Here is a 22,945-nt window from a genome sequence, read left to right as displayed (position 1 = left end):
TCAGTTGAACATTAATTAGCTGAATGGTAACACATTTTTTCTTCCGCAGTGTGTTATTTTGATTCCACTAAAAACAGTCAATGCCTAAATGCACAAACAATAACAGATTATATGAAAATGTAATTAAAGAGATGTTCTTTTAACTATAGGACCCATAGAAAATAAATGACAGAAACAAAATGTTAGGAGAATAAAAACTTACCTAGATTTTGATTCGCGCTTTCTTTACTTTTGAAATTAAATATTTTTTTCTTATATAATTTTTATATAAGATATTGTATAGATTTGGGTACATTTACCCGGGTGCATTGAACCATACCAAACTGGAAAAAAAACCCAAAATTAAGCTAAATTTCATAAATAACCGAACATATCCTATATCTTTGGAACCAAAAAATAGAAACCAAACTAAAGACCAGATGAGTACTTAAATTTTTAAAATACAAATTATATAACTATTAAACATAACTAAACCATTAAAAAAATTACACTATTAATGAAACTATATGTGGTAATAATCACATCATGTGTAAACATGTTTGAATAATCTGTCATATATTCATGGTGATTTATTGTTAAAGTAATTATATAATAGATTATGGGAGAATAATAAATGAGTTCATTTAAATTATGTAAAATATTTATATAGTTAGAGAAATATAAGGTAAGTCCAAATAAATAGTTAAATCTAATGAAATGGTCCAACAACTTTGTTTAACTAGATTTTTTAGGACTTCTTCTATTTTAATAGTATAGACTAGATTTTGATCCGCCCTTAAAAGGGCAGGTATATTTTTTGTTTTACATTTTTGTTGAAATTTAATTTTTATATTTGTGTTTTTAGTCATATATATATTTTTCTTTTTATAATATTTATCTTAAATGATTAATAAGAGGTTTTAATAATTGTATTAAAATAGTTGGACCATACATATATCAATAGTTCATGTTCTTGTTTTAATAATATTGATATTTGTGTTTTTAGTCGTATATATGTTTTTCTTTGTATAATATTTATCTTAAATGATTAATAAGAAGTTTTAATAATTGTATTAAAATAGTTGGATCACACATATATCAATAGGTCATGTTCCTTTTTTAATAGTATTGGTTGATATTTGTGTTTTTAGTCATATATATGTTTTTCTTTGTATGATATTTATCTTAAATGATTAATAAGAGGTTTTAATAGTTGTATTAAAATAGTTGAACCACACCTATATCAATAGGTCATGTTCATGTTTTAAAAGTATTGATTAAAATAGTTAGACTACACTTATATCAATAGGTCTTATTCATCTTTTAATAGTATTGATTAAAATAGTTAGACTACAATTGTATCAATAGATTCATGTTTTAATAGTACTAATTTGCATCGAACCCCTCATGCGAGAGACGGGGAACAATAAAAACAACTGAGTTGTTTGTCCAACTTGTAACCACACGAAATACACATTGCATATAATCAGATGGGGGAACGTGACCCCATATTCATCAATGTGGGTATGCCTTAGACAGTGAATCTATGGTTTAAAGGAGCAATTCTCAAACATTCTTTTATAATGTAGGTTGCACATGCAATTTTGGTTTCGTTACGAGAAACAAAGTCCAACCCATTTCCTTAATGGAACTGTATGCTCCTCCTTTTAAAAAAAAAAGAATCACTAACTTTTATAATTATTTACAAAGTCTTATCATATATATATATGAAATTGACATTTTGGCCGAAAAAGACTCGTTGTATCAAAATATTTTATAAATAAATAGTTCATTATAAATAATCAGTAAATCATGAATGTCACACTTATATCAATTGGTCCAACATGATTACCAGACAATAATTTGACTATTTCTAACACACAGCTGTCTTCCTAAACATACACACACCATTTCTCATAGTTTTTTATCTTACTTGATATTCCCTCCCTTCCGCAATGATAAATTTTGTAGGTATTTCACACAAATTAAAAAAACACATTAAACTACCATAATAAATGTATTATTTTCTATAATTTTCAATTTTCAATAACTTTTAACCAATAGTAATTCAATAAAGTCAATTAATTTTCTTAAAGTTTACAATTTTTTTTATAAAAACACAAAAATACGTCTTTCTGAAACAAACTTCTATTCTAAAAAGTCTATCATTAAAAAAACGGAGGAAGTATTATCTTTGTACCTATTTTATCATAACAACACAATCAGAGTGTATTACCTGAAACATATAAGTAATGCAAAACATCATACGTATCATACATGGGAAGTACATATATAGACACACCCATCATTTATTTTCACAATCATCTCATAGTGTATTTTATGAATTAGAATTATATATTGTAAAGCATTATATTAGACTGTTTCTTTTTAAAATTCAGTATCAATACTTCTTAGATTTTAAACATTTAACCAGCATGATAGTCCAGACACTGAGATTAGTGAAAATATATAGGTTTAACATTTAAATGTGTTAAGATAAATTCTATAACAATACAAGTAATATAATAGTCCAAACCGGATATTTTGCATATATAGACACACCCATCATTGATAACCCACTATGCGTATTTAAATCTTGGTGAATTTACGTCTTTAACTCTTTGATAATTTTTTGCATATTCATTGTGAAAAGTGTGAATATTTTGCAGCAACATTAATCGCATCAAGCCAATAAGTAATAAATAGTTCTTCCATCTTTGGTTTTGAGTCTCAAACCAAATGTTTCTCATCTAAGATTTTTACTTATATACACATGAGGGGAAATAATTTTTCACGGACTCTTATTCTCTTAGCCATGATTTTTTTCGTTGGGGTTTCCTTATAAGGTTTTTGACTAGGTAGGATCTAAGGCTTTTCAATAAGTAGTTTGGTATAATAGTCATCAAAGAAAAGTGATATGAATATTATATTATGTCCAATATAAAATTTTCTGGATTTACTTGAATAACGAGCTTTACTTAGGATCTGACTGGTTTCTCCGTTTCCATCCGCAAACGCAGTTTTTGCGGTTGTTAGCGGTTGACAGCGTTTTGAAACAATCATACAAGCCGCTACAAATCGCTTCAAACCGCTCCGAATATCTTAAAATCAAAAGCTGGTTCCAGCTAGCGTTTGCGGCTGCGGACGGTTGCGGGAAAATATTTTTTTTTCTTTTTTTTCGAAAACCATATAAATACAAAAATAAAATTATTCAATAAAAATTTTAAATTGGAATTATAAAAATAATAAAATATATCTATTATATTTTAATTAATATTATAAAATTTTAAAATAAAAATATTTTCTATAATATTTAAAATTTAAAACTATAACTTTCTAAATATAATTTTCATATTTATTATAATATTATGATTTTTGATATTTTTTATAATTATATAAAATGTAAATATTGTTAATTTATTATTTAACCGCTGATGTATTTGGTAGTTAACCAGTCATAAGTATCCCGCAAACGCACCAATTTCTAACCGCAAAACCAATCATACAAATCTCTTAAAACCGCTAGAAACTGCAACCACCCGCATCCGCAAACTCCCGCAACCGCAACCGCTGCGTTTGAACCAGTAACGCCCTTATTCTCCAAGTTTGATATAATCTCCAAGCGAAAATCTTCTATTTTATCTCTATAAGAAAACTCATTATCTATTAGAATCAAGAACACCACTTCTTGTTTCTTCTCTTCTTTACTTATAACAAAAACAATTTTATCTACTTAGTTGTTATACATTTTCATTAACACTTTAAATGAGTCTCATAAGGAAATAATTAATTTTGATCTAGTCATATTTTAAATCTTAATATTAACTATATAAAATTTTATTATTGACCTATCATATTATTTCCTCTTTTTCCAAAATATTATCTTTACAATTATGGTAGAAAAATGAGATTTTACATTTTCGGAAAAAATTTAATTTTGCAACTATTTGGTGGAAAATGTAATTTTATGATTTTGATGGAAAATTTGATTTAACAAAATCATTTTGGAAAATGCTATTTTTGGGGTTTGGCGAGAAAATGTGATTTTATGGTTTTCTTATTAAAATGTGGTTTGCAGTTTTGGCCACAAAATAAAATTTTATGGTTTTGGCAAGAAAATAATATTTTCAGAATTCATGGAAATGAAATTTAAGGATTTGGTGAAAATTTTGGTTTTGCGAGTGTCACAAAATATTGTATTGTTAGGAAAATGTGATTTGCGGGTTTGGTAGAAAAATTTGATTTTGCGATTTTGGTTAGAAAATGTGAATTGATGTATTGGCGGAAAAGGGGATTTTGCAGTTATTTACTGATTTGACGTGAAAATACTTTTTTATGTGTATGGTGGAAATGTGATTTTACAGTTTTGTACAGTTTTACGGTATGGGAAAATGTAGTTTTACAGATTTTGCAGAAAAAAATATTTTACAATTTTACTGGCAAAGTGTTATTTTACAGTTTTAGTGAACAAAACTATTTTGCCCTGAATGCTTCTTTTGGATAAGGGTGAAATTTACATGTGTTATTTTGGACGCAAATCATCTCCATCCAGACTTACCAATTAGATTCATCATGATGATCAATCTGGATAATTTCATTTTAACCAAAATTTTAAAACTGATATAGATGAACCGTTTGAATTTCATGTGCTCTTCACTTAATAATAAGATCGAAATGTAAAGCAGAATCATCGTCGTTTTATTCATATAATAATAATAAATGCATAGTACATGTATTTATACAAGTGATTTAAGATAGATTCAAAGCCTATAAAATAGGAGATAAGCTATAGTCGATCGTATCTAACATATATTTGAACGTCTCAAATCGAATATACAAGATTATTTCTAACACTCCCCTTCAAAGTTAAGATGGAGGGTAAAATATCGCGAACGTTCATATTATGTAATAAATATTTAAACTAATGTTTTCCTAGTGGCTTTATTAGTAAGTCCGACCAGGCATGGACATTCGGGGTTCTAATCGGGTTTCGGTTTTCCGGGTTTATCAAAATCAGCTCCATTCGGGTTATATGAAAATTCGGTTCGGGATCAGTTCGGGTTCTATCGGGTTCGGATCGGGGTTAGTAATTCTTCAAAGAACTAGTACAACTTGATGTACTTTCGGGTTCGGGTCTCAATCGGTTCTTAGGTTTAAATGTACCTGATTTATATCTACTTCGTAACCAAAAAATAAGTAAAATCGGTTCTTCGGTTTTAAAATACTTGATTTGTACCTATTTTGTAACCAAAACATAAATAAAATCGGTTAAAAAAAAACAACATCAAATGTGATCATTCAAAATCAAATGAAAGGTAAACATAATTATTGATCGAAAGAAAACCAAATAAATGAAAGCATAAAACGAAAACCAAGTTCTCATGAAATAAAAAACATTATTCAATGAAAACAAAACCAAAATCTATAAACTTCAACCTTCAACCGCCACCTTCAACCATCAATCTTCATATAATAGTATATAGATAATTATTTTAGATGTTCAATATATTTTGAATACATATTAGGAATTGAGATCATATTTGGTACAAATTATTTTTGAGAATTTTGAATGTTTCGGGTTCTATCGGATATCCATTTAGGTTCGGGTTCGATTCGGATAATACCCATAACCCGAAATACCATAAACAAGATCCATTCGGTATTTATACCAGGTTCGGATCGGTTCATATTCATTTTTATCGGATCGGATTTGGTTCGGGTTTTCGGGTTCGGTTTATTTGCCTAGCCCTAAGTCCGACAATTACTCAGTTATCATGGGAGGTTATGATTGAACTATATGTAACTACATCACGAACAAAGTGGCAGCAGTATGTTAAGCTGCTTGGGTTTTGTAAAATGCTTTTGTAATGCAATGCTGATTATGTCATCGATTTGGTAACTGATAATAACCTTTTTAATCATTTTATATAGGATGCAATTGCATTCCTGAATCATCATTGGAGAAGAGTTTGGTAGCCTCGTAAAATCCCTTCATAAATTATAATCCGTTCATTTAACAAATGCAAGTCGAGAAGGAAAAATAAGTTGGACCGAAAAAGAAGTTGAATATTTCTTAAGGGTTCATTTATATCAGTTTTAAAATTTAGGTTCATCTATATTAACTTTAAAATTTAGGTTCAAATGAAATTCATCTAGATGGATCATTATGATGAATCTAATTGATTCATCTGATGGAAATGATTATGTCCTCTATTGTTTCAATGTTTCCCGCCCAAAACCTTAATAAAAAAAAATTCGCCGTAACTGTGAAATAATATTCTATGAAGAATCAACATATTTTCGAATGATTTTTCATATACTGTTTGTTCATAAGATAATTTTTCAACAAAACCATCAAAAATAATATTCCTTAAGAACCAATATATTTATCGAAGGATTTCTTTTTTTTTTCTCACAAGATAAGTTGATAATATGGTTTTACCAGACAAGATAAATTGACAAAAAATAGCAAGTCAACAAGGAAAAAGAAATCGGCACCAAAAAAGTAGACAAAAAAAAAGGAAAATCCTAAAGATAACAGAAAATGGCTAAAAAAAAGATATTCACCAACTTCAACCTTATATAAATAAAGAGGCTCCTGAAGGCTATAAGATTATTCATAATAATCGCAACAGCTTTCTATTCAAATCTGAAAATACTTCTCACAAATGTCCTTCAATGACTTTATCGTCTTGTAACGAATTACAATGGTTTGATCCCTATGTCAGTCTTTTACCAGTCCAAATATAATATATAAAAGATACTTTTTAAGAAAAAAAAGTACTAATGATGACTGTCGGTTTTATATAACAATTCTTCCAATAGTAAAAACTCTATAGATTAATAATATTGGATTTATGAAAATTTATTTTTCCTTTTTAAAATGTATTTAATTTTAGTATAGATTTTTCATAAAATAAGATAAATAGTCGATTTTCTCGTATATATATTAATTAAGTATTAGAAATTTAGGTGGTGTTATTCAATCATGTATTTTAATAGAGTTTAAATCTAAGCATAATCCACTGTTATTCAAATGTTGATTCTAAATTCTATTTTAAAATCTAGTGTTATTCAGTAAATGATTAAAATCCAGCTTTTAAAATCTAGTGTTATTTAACTTTCAAAGATTTTAAAATTCTTTGTATTTTAAATTGATTTCAAATCATCTCTTATGGATTCTCATGAACAAATGAATGAATTCAAAATTTGAGGTGTACTCCAAAGATTTTAGAATTCATCAACTTAAAATTTTTAAAATTTGATAGATTATAAAACATTAATAATTGATTTGAAATCAGTAATTGAATAACATCCCCTTGGCTTTTATAAATTAATATTTGGTAAATTAAAACTAAATAAATGACTGTGTCATCACACCTACATCTCTAACACGCTGATCGCGTCATCACTCCGGTTTCGTCGTCATACTGGTCTCGTCTCAATAGCTAGCTCAGTACAAAGAGTTATTACAAACGTGTCATACATGTCCAATCTTGACGGGTTTTTACATAATGGCTCGTCCATGATAGTATGTCTGCTATGACATGTGCATTACGGCTAGTTGATATACCATGAATTTTACTTATTTTTAACTATGGTATATAAGTGTTTTTAAATATATTATAGTTGTTTTAGAGTCTTTTTATTATGTTTTCAGGTTTTGTAGTGATTTGGAAGAAAATAGTAATTTGGAAGAAAGTAATGATTTTGGTGTATTTTAGAGATAAAATGATAAAGACCCGTACTTGACCATCGAATAGCCTAGCAGTCAATGATTGAAGACGATAATCGATCGACACACACTCTTTGTTGTCGATCGACAACGAAGCATACAAAGGCCTGATTTGGTTCCGGCCGATTTTAAGTCCAAGTCCCACAAGAATTATCAGATTACCCTTAATGAGTTTTAACCTAATATTTATGTGCTTTGTCATTGTTCTAGGCAACACACGTTTTTCTACATTTTCATACTTTCATACAGCAAAATACTTAAAGTCTTAGGTTTGGAGAGAAGATCCAAGAACTCCTTCAAAGATTTGTGATTGGAACTCCAAGTTTTTCTACTCTATTCTATTTATGCAGTTTTCTTATTTCCTTGTTATGAATTGTTTAGCTATGTCTGAGTAGTTCTCTTTGTTAGATTTATGGTTCAGATATTCATGAGGGATTAGCCCAAAATATAGAATTGCTAAGTGTTAGGATATCAATCAATTAAACTCTTCTTAATGCATGTGTTCTAGAATAGCTAACTAGGACATTGCCTATAGATATTAGGGCACAAACAGAAGCTTGGTTCTCTGTCTGAATTAGTTTAGATTGTGATAGGATTGTTAGAAACAAGCGGAATCTGATTTAGTTTAACCTATTGAACAAGTCAAACCCGTACGTAAATCTTCCTGGAGGGTACGTCGATCGGCAACTCAGTAGTTGCATCGATCGACGGGTTAAAAGGTGTATCGATCAACATTTTCTCAAGACCAACAAGCGACAACTGAGGTCTTAGATCCGACAATGGATAGTCTAAAAATACGGAAGTTGATCGACTATTCTTTAAGTTTGAGTTCTAGAATATTCAACATACACTTAGTCTCTATATCTCTAAAATCTTGATTGTCTGAATAGAAACCCTAAGTCTAACGCCCTTCATATATGTTTCAAAACCCCTATCAATCAACCGAGCAATTACTTTGCTCACCCTTGCTATTTACATTTAAACCATTTGACATAGCTTAACCACATAACTACTAGATCTTTTGTGTGCCTTAGCTCCCTGTGAATTCGATTCCTAAGTACTACAACTCGACCTCTTATTTGAGAGAGTACAAATCACTTCTTAGGGTGATTTGAGTGATATCACTAGTCAACTGTTGGGTCATCCATGTCGGTTCATTTGTACGGCTTGTACAAGGCGGTGCATAAAGAACATAATAGCCCGTTCATGCATGCTATGCACGAAGCCCATCCACAGAGTAAGAAGTCCATACCGAAAAGAAGCATGTCCATGGCATTCTGTCCACAACACCTCGTTTAAGGAATACTAACAATGTTAGCCTGTTCATAATGACTTGTCTATAAAATGAGATTGAGCATTTGACGAAGAATGAAAGCCGAGTCGTCGAACTCACCTTAATCGATTAAAGCACCTCGCCGAGTTGAATTCACCTTAAGTGGTTAGAATAGCTCGCAATGAAAGCCCGGTTGAAATCACCGCATGTGGTTATATATCTTTGACATAAGCTCATATACTCCACATATCGCGGTGAGGTACAGTAAAATCTGGCCGATCTCAATTATGGTGAGATAGTCTCTTAAAAATTCACCATCTCGGAAAACACTCATTCGATGAACTGAGGGAAACTTACTATTGGAGATGGATTTCACACCCTCGTCAAAGCCATTCATAAATTCTGATCTACTTATTTAACAAATGGAAGTGGACAACGAAAAGAAAATTAGCGCAGAAAAGTAAGTCAGACAAAAAACGAAAAATATCCTTAAAAGATAAAATGAAAAGCATAAAAAAAAATATGAAAAGACGTTAACTTCAACGTTATATAAATAAGATGGCTTCTAAGGGCTAAATATTATTCACAATCATCTCGACAACTTTCTATTCAATGCAGAGAATACATCTCGTAAACGTCTTTCGACGAGTTTATCTCTTGTAACGAACAATGATTAGCTTGACCCCTGTTCAAAGAGTATGTAGATAGATTTTTATCGGGCCCAGCTATAATATATAAGAGTTGATTATTCCGTAGAACACATTTTGAGTTTCTCTTACATATTCACAGACACTTTTCACATGTGAGACACTTTCTTGTGGGGCCGACTGGGTTTTTGGACAAAAGAATGTTGGTTTTTTGATTATTTTATGTTATTATTTTTCTTATTCTACTTTATTTTTTCATTTACTTTTATCTTAAAATCTAAAATATATTAAATAAAAATAATTGCCATAAGAAATTATATATAAAATTCTCTATTTTTTAAGATCCATTTTCATATATATATATATATTAAAGTGTAAACAAAATTAAGTGTGGATGTTGACACCAAAGCGTGGATATTAGAGTTATACACTAGTTGTGGACATGAACATCTTAACACAAAGCTTGTTGGCTGATACCTTTAAGAGCTTGTTTTTCGCCATAGTCTCCGGGAAGGAAAAACCTCCCGGAGAAACCTATGTTTTTACTGTTACTCCCACCGTCACCGGCACCGTCGACGCCATCACCACAATCGAGTTTCGGTTCTAACTCGCTAAAGGTCTCATCTTTCAATCCAATGTACACCGATCTGCTGGAGACTTTCCTCGTGACACATCCAATCCAACACAACTAGCTCTCGATCTCCGATAAGACAGTTCGATCAGAGCTGTCTTATCCATTGGAACTCGATCAGAGCTGTCTTATCGGAGATCGAGAGCTATTTGCATTGGATTGGATGTGGTCGCGGAGTAAGTCTTCAGCAGATCGGTGTACAACATTTTGAAAGATGAAACCTTTAGCGAGTTGGAACTAAGGGTGGGCACAAGCCGAGTACTTGGTATTTTTGATATACTTGGTACTCGGCTTGGTTTATACGAGTAGTAAAAAAATTACTTGTACTTGGTTTGCTAAAAACGAGTACTTGCGATTTCAAGTACTTGCTAAAAATCGACGGACTTGCAAGTTACTTGACTTGTTTTATTACTTGTTACTTGTAAATAATTTGCAAGTTTTTAATAATTATTTTTAATTTTTTATTGCTAATTCGTCGAAATTCAAAACTAGGTAAATCTATTATGCATACAAAATATTTCATCATTTTCCTATATTTTAGTCAATTCGAGAAATATAATATCTAAGAAAGAAAAAAAGTCAAGATATATCACATATGTTTGATTAACTTATAGAAATAGAAATATAAACAAGTTATTTTACTATGATTTAAAAATGTATATTTGTTCATCAACAAAAACGAGTAACAAGCCAAACAACGCCAAGTAGTTACTTTGATTTGAATACTTGATATTTTTCTTGTACTTGTGAGTAATTTAAATAGATTACTTGATACTCGACTTGGTCAAACCGAGTACTCGACTTTACGAGTCAAGTATCGATCAAGTAGCGAGTACGAGCCAAGTAACGAGTAATTATGCCCAGCCCTAGTTGGAACCGCTCGATCATGGTGGTGGCTTCGGTGGTGCCGGTGGGAGTAACGGTGGAAACGTGGTTATGTAGATTTTTCTTTCTGTAGACTATGACGAAGAACAAGTTCTTAAAGGTATCAGCCAATGACTTCCGTGTTAAGATGACCATATCCACAACTAGTCTAACTCTATTATTCACGCATTGGTGTCCACGTTCACACTTAATTTTGTTAACACTTAATATATATATATATATATATATATATATGAAAATAGATCTTAAAAGATAAAGAATTTTCTATATAATTTATTATGATAATTATTTTTATTTAATACATTTTAGAATTTGAGATAAAAATAAATGAGAACATAAAATAGAATAAAAAGAGGAGGAGATTTGTGTGACAAGAAGAAAATAACTCTTATATTAGAAACACTAAAGACAATGAAGCAATGAATAACGGGTCATAAAAAATCTTTTTGACAAGAGAAAGTGTGTCTCAAATACTAAGTGTTATAGAACCTAATTGGAATGTGAAATTCAATATATAAAACATGTTTTCTATTCATTTGCAGAGTTCCGACTTCGATATAGAAACTCTTTTAAATTGACCCTCAAAATAGTGCCTACTTTATCTGTTGCATGTGCAGTGAAGAGTGCTGCTTTATCTACCACCAGAGATGGTGAAAGAGATCCATCAGAGATTCCATCTATCTGTCAAATTTTGTCTCCCTTTCTGTATCACGCAAGTGAGATATTCTTCTTCTTCCTTAGAACATTGGAAATCTTTCAATCAATAAAAATCGTATTGGAGAACATATCATTTATCCTTCAGGAGATTGTCATCTAGATTTAACATTGGAAATCTTTATTTCCAAGGAGGTTTCTAATGAAACCATTTCTCATGGCCTCACGAATGACAATCTCTTTCAATGCAACGCATAAAAAAACAATGAAAAAATCTCTTTCAATGCAATGCAATGCAAAGGTTTAATTATGTTCACTGGCTACAGAGTATTGCTGGGATTTTGGATCTTATATAGAAATTTATCTTAGAAAAATTATTTTATTCTAAAAATAAGTCTGCTCTTTCAAAACACCTATTAAAATCTAGTAATTATATTATAAACAAAAGGATAAAAGCCAGAATTTTGTTTTCTTGTTTAATGTCTTGACAGAAACTCAATTATACAAAAAGGCGATTCACGAGACAGAAAAGAACAAAAGAGCTTTCTGTTTATGTCTCTTGTATATCAATAACAAACAAAAACCTCTTTCAACTTTAGAAAACAAGCTCCAAGATGTCTTCTCTTCTCTTCCTCATCTCCATTGCCTTAACCATAACATTCAATAACCATACTTCAAAGGCAGCAAATCCAGCCGTAAGCTTCAGAGACACTGTCCCTTGCAGGAAAAATAACCTCTTCTCAGTCTCAGGTATCATCAACACATTGTATTTAGTATTAGAAAACTTGTCTCTTCTCTGATGTGAAAAGTTTGTCTTCTTCTGTATGGCTGTGTGCAGATTCCTATGGTGATCTTGAATGCAGATTAAGACAAGTGAAACCTAGTTTCAAACAGAAGACAAGAGGTCGTTATCGAAGAGAATCCCATGTTTCATGTCTTGGAATCAAAAGGTGTTCAAGAAATGGGAAGAATCAGATATTCTTGGCTGTAAAGAAGCATCCAGAAAGGAAGTCTAGTCGGAATCTGAAACAAATTAGAAAAGAAAGTCAGGTTCACTTCCAACACAAGAAGCAACAATCATCAAGATACAAAAAGCAAAATATCGGAGACAAGAAGTTATTTTTCCCACCTCCATGGTTTCTTCCTCCAAACCCATTTGCGCCCCCACCTTCGATTTTTCCACCAAACCCGTTTGCGCCACCACCGTCTATTTTTCCACCGAACCCATTTCAGCCACCGCCTCCTTCGATATTCCCTCCACTCCCATTTCAACCTCCTCCTGCTCCACCTCCCTCAATATTCCCTCCATTATTTCCTCAGCCGCCTCCTGCTCCTCCTCCGTCTATATTCCCTCCAATATTTCCTCAGCCTCCTCCTTCTCCTCCTCCATCTTTCTTCCCTCCTAACCCATTTCAGCCTCGTCCTCCTCAGCCTCCTCCCACTCCTCCTCCATCGTTCTTCCCTCCAATATTTCCTCCGCCTCCTGCTGCTCCACCGCCCTCTCCTCCATCCTTTTTCCCTCCAAACCCATTTCCTCCACTGCCGCCAATATTTCCAGGTCTAAATCCACCACCACCACCACCTCCTCCTCCTCCACCTCCTCCGTCAATTTTTCCATTTCCTCCGTTCCCTTTCCTTCCACCACCACGCAACCCTGGCCCTCCTCCTACTTTATCTTCTTCAGCAAACAAACAACCTACTTAAGCGGACAAGAGTATCATATATATAAACCAAGCTTTTTATTTGAGAAATGCACTGTGTTGCATATGGCATTTATGTGTTTATACAAGGGTGAAGAATAAAGATGTGTTTTCTACTTCATTATTTTCCTTTCCTTTTTAAAATGTTACAAACCTACCTAATGTATATGCAAAATCACTAGCAGAATACTCATAATATGGCTCATTTCTGAAGGTTTATGTGCACATGTATCATAGTCTCTGATTAGACTTGAATGCTCCACTTATAGTGTAGATCCAACTTATGATTGACCATATATTTTATTTATATACACTAAATTATTAACTTAAAATTTATTTATTGTATTTTTATAGTTAGATAATTTCTGAATTGTATTTCTATGAAAATTAGTTAACCTATAAGTTTTTCTATAGTTTTAATGGGTTGACAAAATTATATTTTTTGTAGTTTTTATAAATTATTCTTTTTTTTAAATAGGTTTATTTTAATTATGTCACTTTATGAGATCGCACATGTTCAAGAAATAATGTTTCGTGTATATCTTCAAGTTATTTGTTATTAAAAAATAATATTTTTTTAACGACTGCATTAGATAATGGATTAAACCAGTGTTTTTAAATCCAGACCAGGGGTCATACCGAGTTAAACCGCAAATCGGAAATCAGTCCAGGTTGGATTAATAACAAAATCTAGCTAAAGTTAAACTGATAAAAAATTCGTATCAGACCGTTAAAACACCGAAAACCGGTGATCCAATGAACCGACCAAATCCAGATTCGTATGTACACCAAAATTTTGATATAATTTTTGATATTGATTTTAGATTTGAAAACTAGGGAACTGATAAAAAATTCGTATCAGACCGTTAAAACACCGGAAACCGGTGATCTAATGAACCGACCAAACTCGGATTTGTATGTACACCAAAATTTTGATATGATTTTTGATATTGATTTTAGATTTGAAAACTAGAGAAATTCCCTAGGATAATTATTTTTAATTTTTCATCACAAAATAGCCATGAATGAAGAAAATGACCAAAATAAATTTTATTAAATGATAACTAATCTAGATTTAGGGTTTAGACTTAAAAGGTGGAGGGTCTGAGAAGAGTTTCAAATTTCAAAAAAAAAAAACAGAAAACAAATATTAAAATTTTCAAAATAAAACGAAGCTATTTTGGTCATTTTCTTTCTTGCTATTTCTACGACAAAAGATTAAAGAAACATAATTGACTTTTATACTATTAAATTATATTATAACTTTATATTATATTTTCAGTTTGTTATTTTCAAGTTTTTAAAATATTTTTGTTCTTGAAACATTATATTTGATATGATTTTTTGTAAAGAATATATATATTATTTACAAAATATCATTAAATTAGCATAGTCGTACTAAGATATGGTTTATATTTTCATGTGTTTCGTAAAAACATGACCATTTATTTCGTAAGAGGAACATCTTTTAGTAAATTTGACTCGAAGACCGTGTTTCATACGAAGAACTAGGTTAAGATCCGCGCCTTGCGCAGAATCAATATTATATATATAAATTATTTTATGTATTAAATATTTTGACATATTATAAAATAATAAATATATATTAAATAATTAAAAGTCAGTAACTATTAAAACTATAATTAAATTGAAGCAAACATATAAATCAACTGTATTAATCCAATTTTTTTTTTATTTGATAGGATATGTTATTAAATTTAAATGATACTAACATAGATAATATATTTTAGTATATTTTTAATATTAATGTCTATTAAATACTGATTTCTACTCATATAGTTTTTTGATCATTTGTATCTTTTATAGTAAAAAATTGAAATTACTGATAACAAAATTTTCATGGTGGGATTAATAGTTTTAGTAATTTATAATTAAAAAAAAATAAGTTGTCAATGATCGTTCAAAAAAATTGTTCAAAGCAAATTTTGAAACTAAAATATTGTATTTTATATGGTTTATAGTTTAATTTAGAACGATATATATATTAATCTTATTAATTAATTAAATTAGACTTTTTACTTATATAATTTTTGTAATCGTTTGTATTTTGTCATAACAAAAATTTTAAACCATGGATCATAAAATTTGAATGTGAGACTTTTAACAGTTTTAGTAATTTATAGCCGTTTGTAAAAATTCAAAATATAACATATACATAAAAATCTAAATTTTTATTATATGGTTATTGTGGTTATTTAATTTATTTAATAGCTTAAAATTAAACAAATATGATAGAAGATACACTATTTTTTATCAAATATTTATTATTCAAAATCATTAATTGCCATATATACTTTAGCCACATTAGGCAATTCCGTAAATTTTATTTAAGAAAATAATAAAGTACATTAATGATGTATTTATTGTTAGTTTAATAAAAAGCTTATTATATAATTAGATAGACCAACATATTTCTCTAATGATTCTAAAAATCATTCTATTAATGACATGTGACTACAAAAAGAAGTTGTAATGCTTATCAAATAATATATAGGGGAAAGGACCAGTAGCTGGTTCGATCGTTTGGCCTTTGACAAGTTGAAAATCATAGTTTTGTAATATTTCCACTACAGCTGTCTTCATTAGAGTCATTGCTAAAAGCTTACCCAGGCAAGATCTTGGTCCCCCGAAAAACGCAAAGAACTTGTACGAAGGCTCTTCTCTAAACCCTCCCGTCTCTGAAACCCACCTCCCAGGCTTGAATTCCAATGCGTCTTCTCCCCATACTGCTTCCATCCTCCCTAACACATAAAGAAAGATTAAAATCTTCATACTTGCATCGACTTTATGACCACTTGGAAGCACATCTGGCCTTACGGGAGTCATGCGCTCAAATGGAACATGCGGGTAAAGTCTCATCGATTCATACAAGGCGCCACGTAAATACACCAGTTTGTTCAAGCACTCAATGTAACAATAATTAGACGGCCTCTCTTGGCCATGAATTTTTATAAGGTTTGTGTTGATCTCTTGGCGAATCTTAGTGACAACTTCAGGGTTTTCCGACAAAAGCCAAAAGAACCAAGTGAGAGCAGACGCAGTGGCATCCCTCCCCGCTAGAATGAAAGACAACATGGTGTCTCTGAGAAACTTACCGTCACTCGGGTTCAAGAGGTCGTACTTGGTTGCATCTAGCTTCATGTGTGATGTCAAAAGATCCGCAGCTTCATCATTGGCAGTGTGAGCATGCTCTCGTGATATTATCTCTTCTCTCTTAGCTGATATAAACTGTGCGCACATTCGTGTCAAAATGGCGTCAGCTTTGGACAGCTTCTTCTCTTGTCCGAACCCAACCCATCTTTGCAGCTTCCACAAGAACTTCGGTTTAACATGCCTATACATAACCCCTTCTCCAACATCGTTAAGAGCTTTAGCAAACTCATCAGCCTCTGGCATTTCAACGCAGAGAGATCTAGGATCGGCGGATCCAGTTACCATCACTAAGGTTGTGTCAAATGTGAACCTCACGAACACATCCTGCAAGTCCACGACCGCTCCTTCCTCTGCTAAATGATTAAAAAGAGGAATGAGCCCGTCATTGATTTTTCTTCTCGTGGTACTCATTAACAACCTTCGAAACCCTTGGTGGCTGAACATGACTTTAGAAGCTTTCCTCAGATTCTTCCATAGTTCCGAGTCCGCGGTGAGTATCCCGTCTCCAAGAACATCAAATACTTCTCTGAAGTCGGGACCTTTGGTGTAGTTGGAGAAGTTTGAGCTCACGATATGATGGATATTTGCTTGATCAACCGTGAACAACATATCCATTCCAGAATACCATGGGCCCTTGAATGTAAACGTCGAGTTAGAACTCGTGAGAATCTCCACGCTAAACTCATAGATACGATGGAATTCACGAGCAGACACGGAAGCATCCCGAGAACTGGCCAGTTTCTAAGCAAGTTATCATGAGGATTCATGAAGAGGAAGAAACAAAGTAGGATAAAACATAAGATGGCTATGGAAGCTTCAAAAACCATTAGTGAAGCCATTAAAAACTTAAAGTTTGACTCAACGTAATAACGTAAGATGGTTTCTCTTAGTGCATATGGTACTTGATTCATATATACACACACACACTATAAAGCACAATGCATCAAAGTCGATGACAATGCTGATTACTCACCACATATACGATTAGAAGAGATTGTGGATATTAAAGTAAGTGATTAATGAGTTAGTTAGAAAGGTAGTTAGTCGATAATACTCAATTACTCCTGTAGTCCTATTATAGGACTCCTTCCTATATTAGCACGTTTTCACCGTGTATCTGTTGAGATTGAACCTTTGATTAAATCCTATATAAGAAAAATAAAGAAGAATCAGTGAGAAGAAGAACGAACAAAGAAGAAGCACAAGAAGCAAAGGTGCAAAAGAAAATAAGAAGGAGACTTGAAGCGCAAGAAACTGAGGAAGATGAAGAAGAAGCAAAACTAACGTGGATCCACAAGAAGTCAAGGACAAGGTTGGTCTGTGTAGCTAGAAGTTACACAACAAAAAGAACAAGAGTAACTAGTTAGTGTGGTTAAAAGCTAACAAAGTTAAGTTGTCAAGATAGAGTTGTTAGAGTTCTTGATGTCTAAGATAACCATTGCTTGTAAGAAAAGTCTAGTGTCTTAGAAGAAGTTGTATAAGCAATGTGCAACTGTAATAAGTAGAGGATTCTATTATAAATTGTACTAGACCCTGACCCGCGCGCCAGCGCGGATTTGAATTTTTGGTTTTTGGTTATTTATTTAACTAAATAATGTATTCGTAATATTTTATGTATTATATTCACCAAGTAAATAATTTTTTTGGCATCTTAAACCATCTATTTACGATGAATATTCGATATCATATAAAAAATTGAACAAATAGACGTAATTAGAGAATTGTAGACGATATATAAAAACAATGGTTATTAATGTAAACTATGAAGAAATATTATATTATGACTTAGTATGACATAAAAGATTATAAATTAGTTATACATGTTTAAAGAAAATAAAATGATTTTTAAACTTCTATGAAAAATTTAACGTATAAAAAAAGGCGATGAATTAGTCATCAAATTGTAAATAATTTCATAATTTTATTAATAATAAATTATTTATAGTCTTTGTTTTTCGTCAAGATAATTATTAAATGTCCATAACATTAATATGTTAAAATGCCATATTATGAAAGCCCATGTTGTAACCGTTTTTTTCGGGAAGTGTAACAAAAAAAAAATACATTTAACTCTTCGTTTTGTTTAAGTTTGAGTCGGTAAAAGATTATAAAAAAATCTCTCTATCTTTTTCAATGTTCAATTTGAAGCTTATTATGCGGTAATCATACGCAAATATAGGCAATTGGTTGGAATCTCTATATCTTTATATTCTTATAAATTTTAAATTTATTGTTTCCTCTTCTGCAAGCAAATCAATTACCGAAGTAATAGATCAATTGGTTGGAATCAAATCTATTCTTACAATTAGTGTAATTATGGTTACAGTTTCTATATTTAATAGGTACATTAAAGATACGACATTGAAGATATTATGTTTTGATTAATAGAAGATATTGGATTTTGAGTTTTTATTTATTGATTTGTTTTTTTATAAAGCTTAGAAAATCAATGGGATGATTGGTTGGTTGATACATCCTATAAAGAAAACGAAAACTATAGGTGGTTTGAATATTGTACATCGATCGATGCATGATGTAAGTTGACTATATAAAACTTGAACATGATCATTTTAAACTAAAGTATAGGTAGGTTATATGCATTTGTTATATTGTAGTTAATATATTTTAAATATTACATACGTCAAGTGATTCACGTTTTAGTAAAAATAAAATTCAAGTTCATTATTGGGCCGTACTCGTACATAATAAGGTACGTTAAATATGATGTATTTTTAGGTTCATTTACTGACATTAAGTTTAAATTTGATTAAGGAAAACTCATTAATTTAACTGGAAAAGACAAACGTTAAAATAGGTAGGTTTATTTAATGACATTAAGTTTAAATTTGATTAAGAAAAACTCATTAATTTAACTAGAAAAGACAAACATTAAAATAGGTAGTTTAATTTAATTCTCAGTGGCATGGAAGTGAAATTAAGTTAGAAAACTTAGGGGTATTTTTTAAAGGGTACATCTCTTTTAATAATAGAGATGTGTGTAGTATTGCAAGAAAAGTATCCAATTCTAATAAAAAAATTGGATAAAAGGCAGTGTTTTTACATCCGAATCGGACCGTGGTCGGACCGACAAACCCAGTGACCCGCTAAATAATTCGATTTAGGTTTTAAAAAATATCTTCTAAATTCTAATTGAAAGCCTGATAAAATCCGCTAAAACCCTTAAACCCGGTAACCCGACTACCGATTGAACCATTGGTGAGCCAGTGATTAATTTGTTTAGTTTTTCACAGGATTTTAATTAGTTAATTAAATGTGTTTTGTATTCCAAATAAGAACGTAAGTTTTTACTTACAATTTTAGTTTTCTCGTGAATTTATTGTTTTCCTTGCTGCCACATATATTCTATAGCTCTTTAAATTTTCTTTTTAATTTTTTGCTTCTTTTATTCATCGTAAATAGTATTCGTATTAGCCTTCTAACTTCTAACTTTTATCATATAAACGGTGTTTTTATTTTTTCGTTAATCACATGGTTTTATCTTGTTTTTATTTTACATGTTTCTAAATAAATATATAACGTTTTGTTGTGAATAAAATTCATAGATCTGATTTTTTTTTTTTTTTGTCATCAACTTTACAGACTCATATTGACTCTGTGAACCAAACTGGGAGATCTTGATCCATGTGAACTACAAAAGACGTTTCCTTGCTAGCACTGCGGGCTAAGCTATCCGCCTTTTTGTTCTGCGTTCTTGGTACATAGATAATCTCTGCTCTGGAATAACTCTCCTTCAGGCTGTTTATATCCTCCAAATAACTTGCAAATGCTGGCCATTCTTCTGGTGCTGAAACCATCTTCACCAATTGAGAACAATCTGTTGCAAACGTAATCTGAAATTGTCGTAAATTTTCATACATTCCATTGCCCATAACAAAGCTTTCATTTCTGCATGAAGAGGAGAAAGGGACGCTCGAACATTCCTTGCACCCATCAAACCCGCAAATCCTTCTAGAGTACTATACCATCCTTGTCCTGAAAAAATATCCTTCTCTTTCCAGGAACCATCCGTGAAACACCATCTTCCTGGAATTGACGGAAGAATCGTTGCCTCTACCTGTGGGATCCTCTTGTTATCATTCGATATTTGTGCCTCAGTCCAGAGTTTTGATTCCGTTTCAGCCAGTTTAAGGGTGTCCAACGGATCCATATCCATATTGCTAAAGACTTTATTATTTCTTCCCTTCCATATATACCATAGTATCCATGCAAACTGATGATCCTCCATCTGTGGAACAACTCTCCAAAAAAGATGATCCATGTTCACAAAGAGAGAACTTGTTGGAAACATAGCTGGATTTGTTGGAATCTTTGAAAGAGTCCATGTCTGAAGTGCAGGACGACATTCAAAAAAAATATGGTTGATCGATTCCTCCTCAGCACCACATCTTGCACAAACAATATCGCCAGGTATCCCTCGCTTATGCAGATTTTTCTTGACTGCTATACACTCTGTCACCAATTGCCATAGAAAATGCTTAATATTAGATGGGCACCGTAATTTTCAGCAATATGCCTTCAAAATATCTACTGTGGGTCCACACACTACTAGTGGTTTTTCCTTATCTGGATATATCCTTTCAACCTGATTTCCAGATTTAACCGTGTATTTTCCATTATTTGTGAAATGCCATCCATCTTTGTATGCCATCCGAGTTCTACTCAATGGTATATTTTCTATTAATTTCACATCTTGTGGGTCCACCAAAGCCCGAATCGCCGGCGAATTCCATCTTCGCAAATGAGGATCAATAAGCGAATCCACAGTAAGGTCTGGGTAAAGATTGTGTTGATGTTTATTGGCTTGTCTCGGGCGAGTGGTTGGGAGCCAAGGATCATTTCATACGGATATAGAAGATCTTGTTCCCACCCTTTTGATTAGTCCTTTACTTACCAGAGATCTAGCAGAAACTATACTCCGCCAACCATATGACGGAGAATATGAGAATCGGTTCCAGGGGTGATGCATTCCTGTAATACCGACCTTTAAAAACTCGAAAAAATAAAGTATTTGACTTTTCTATCAGCCGCCATAATTGTTTACCAAGCATCGCTGTGTTAAAATCAGTGATATCTTTAAAACCTAGGCCTCCATCTTCCTTACTGACACATACTTTATCCCATGATTTCCAATGCATTCCTCTTGTGCTACTGCCAGGACTCCACCAAAACTGTGCTACCGCACTCGTCAATTTTTTTGCGGTAGCTTTAGGTAAACGATAACAAGACATCACATGATTTGGCAAAGCCGTAATCACTGATTTGATGATCACTTCTTTTCCTCCTTTAGTAAAGAACTTAAAAGTCCAGCCATTGACCCTATTATTTAGCCGATCCTGTACAAAGACAAAAACTTGTATCTTAGAACCCCCGAGACTCTCCGGTAATCCTAGATACGTTCCCATGCCTCCCAAATTTTGTATGCCCAAAATATCTCTTAGCTCTTGTCTTACTGATTCTTCGATTTTGTGTCCAAATTGAATTGAAGACTTATCAAAGTTTATTAATTGACCCGAAGCTTTCTCGTATTCCTTTAAAATCCTTAGAATGGTATGACATTCTTCCTTTTGAGCTTTACAAAAAAAGAGACTACCATCCGCAAAAAGCAGATGCGATATTGAAGGGCATGCTCTGGCCACCTTTATTCCTGTTAATTGTTTCTCCTGTTCTGCCTTCTTAATATTCGCTATCAGAGCCTCGGTACACAGAATAAATAAATAGGGGGATAAAGGATATCCTTGACGTAAGCCCCTTTGTGGTATAATAAGTCCTCGAGGTTGACCATTTAAAAGAACCCGATATTGAACCGATGATATACATTCCACCATTAGTTTAATCCAATGATCATGGAACCCCATTTCTTGTAATAATGCCTTAATAAATTCCCATTCGACCCGATCGTAGGCCTTACTCATATCCGTTTTGACTGCCATATACTTTCCTTTACACGCCTCATTAGTCCGTAATCCATGAAACATTTCCTGAGCTATAAGGATATTATCAGAGATCAGCCTCCCTGCCACAAATGCCGATTGCGTTTCTGAGACTAGGGAAGGTAGCAATACCTTCAAACGTTGACACAAAACCTTCGAAATAATTTTATACCCTACATTACATAAACTAATAGGTCGCAACTCCGTCATCCTTGTAGGCCTCTCTGTCTTTGGAATCATACAAATATTAGTAATATTTAAACTTGTATCCATTTCTCTAGACACCAAAAATTCATTCACCATCGCCACCAAATCT

General features: G+C 32.0%; 1 protein-coding gene and 1 pseudogene across 1 annotated transcript; one reads left to right on the top strand and one right to left on the bottom strand.

The window, feature by feature from the left end:
- The first annotated feature begins 12,333 nt into the window (after positions 1-12,333).
- On the top strand, positions 12,334-13,717 carry LOC106449496 (leucine-rich repeat extensin-like protein 3). The gene is made up of 2 exons (XM_013891249.3): positions 12,334-12,554; positions 12,643-13,717. Exons 1-2 carry the CDS (start codon positions 12,419-12,421, stop codon positions 13,506-13,508), a joined length of 1,002 nt encoding a protein of 333 aa, XP_013746703.2. The 5' UTR covers positions 12,334-12,418; the 3' UTR covers positions 13,509-13,717.
- LOC106408572 lies at positions 13,328-18,352 on the bottom strand (annotated as a pseudogene).
- Between the last annotated feature and the right edge of the window lie 4,593 nt (positions 18,353-22,945).

The sequence above is a fragment of the Brassica napus genome, chromosome C4 (assembly GCF_020379485.1).
Source record: "Brassica napus cultivar Da-Ae chromosome C4, Da-Ae, whole genome shotgun sequence".
NCBI lineage: Eukaryota > Viridiplantae > Streptophyta > Magnoliopsida > Brassicales > Brassicaceae > Brassica > Brassica napus.
The sequence above is the reverse complement of the archived record's forward strand: the minus strand, read 5'-3'. Positions and strand labels throughout refer to the sequence as shown.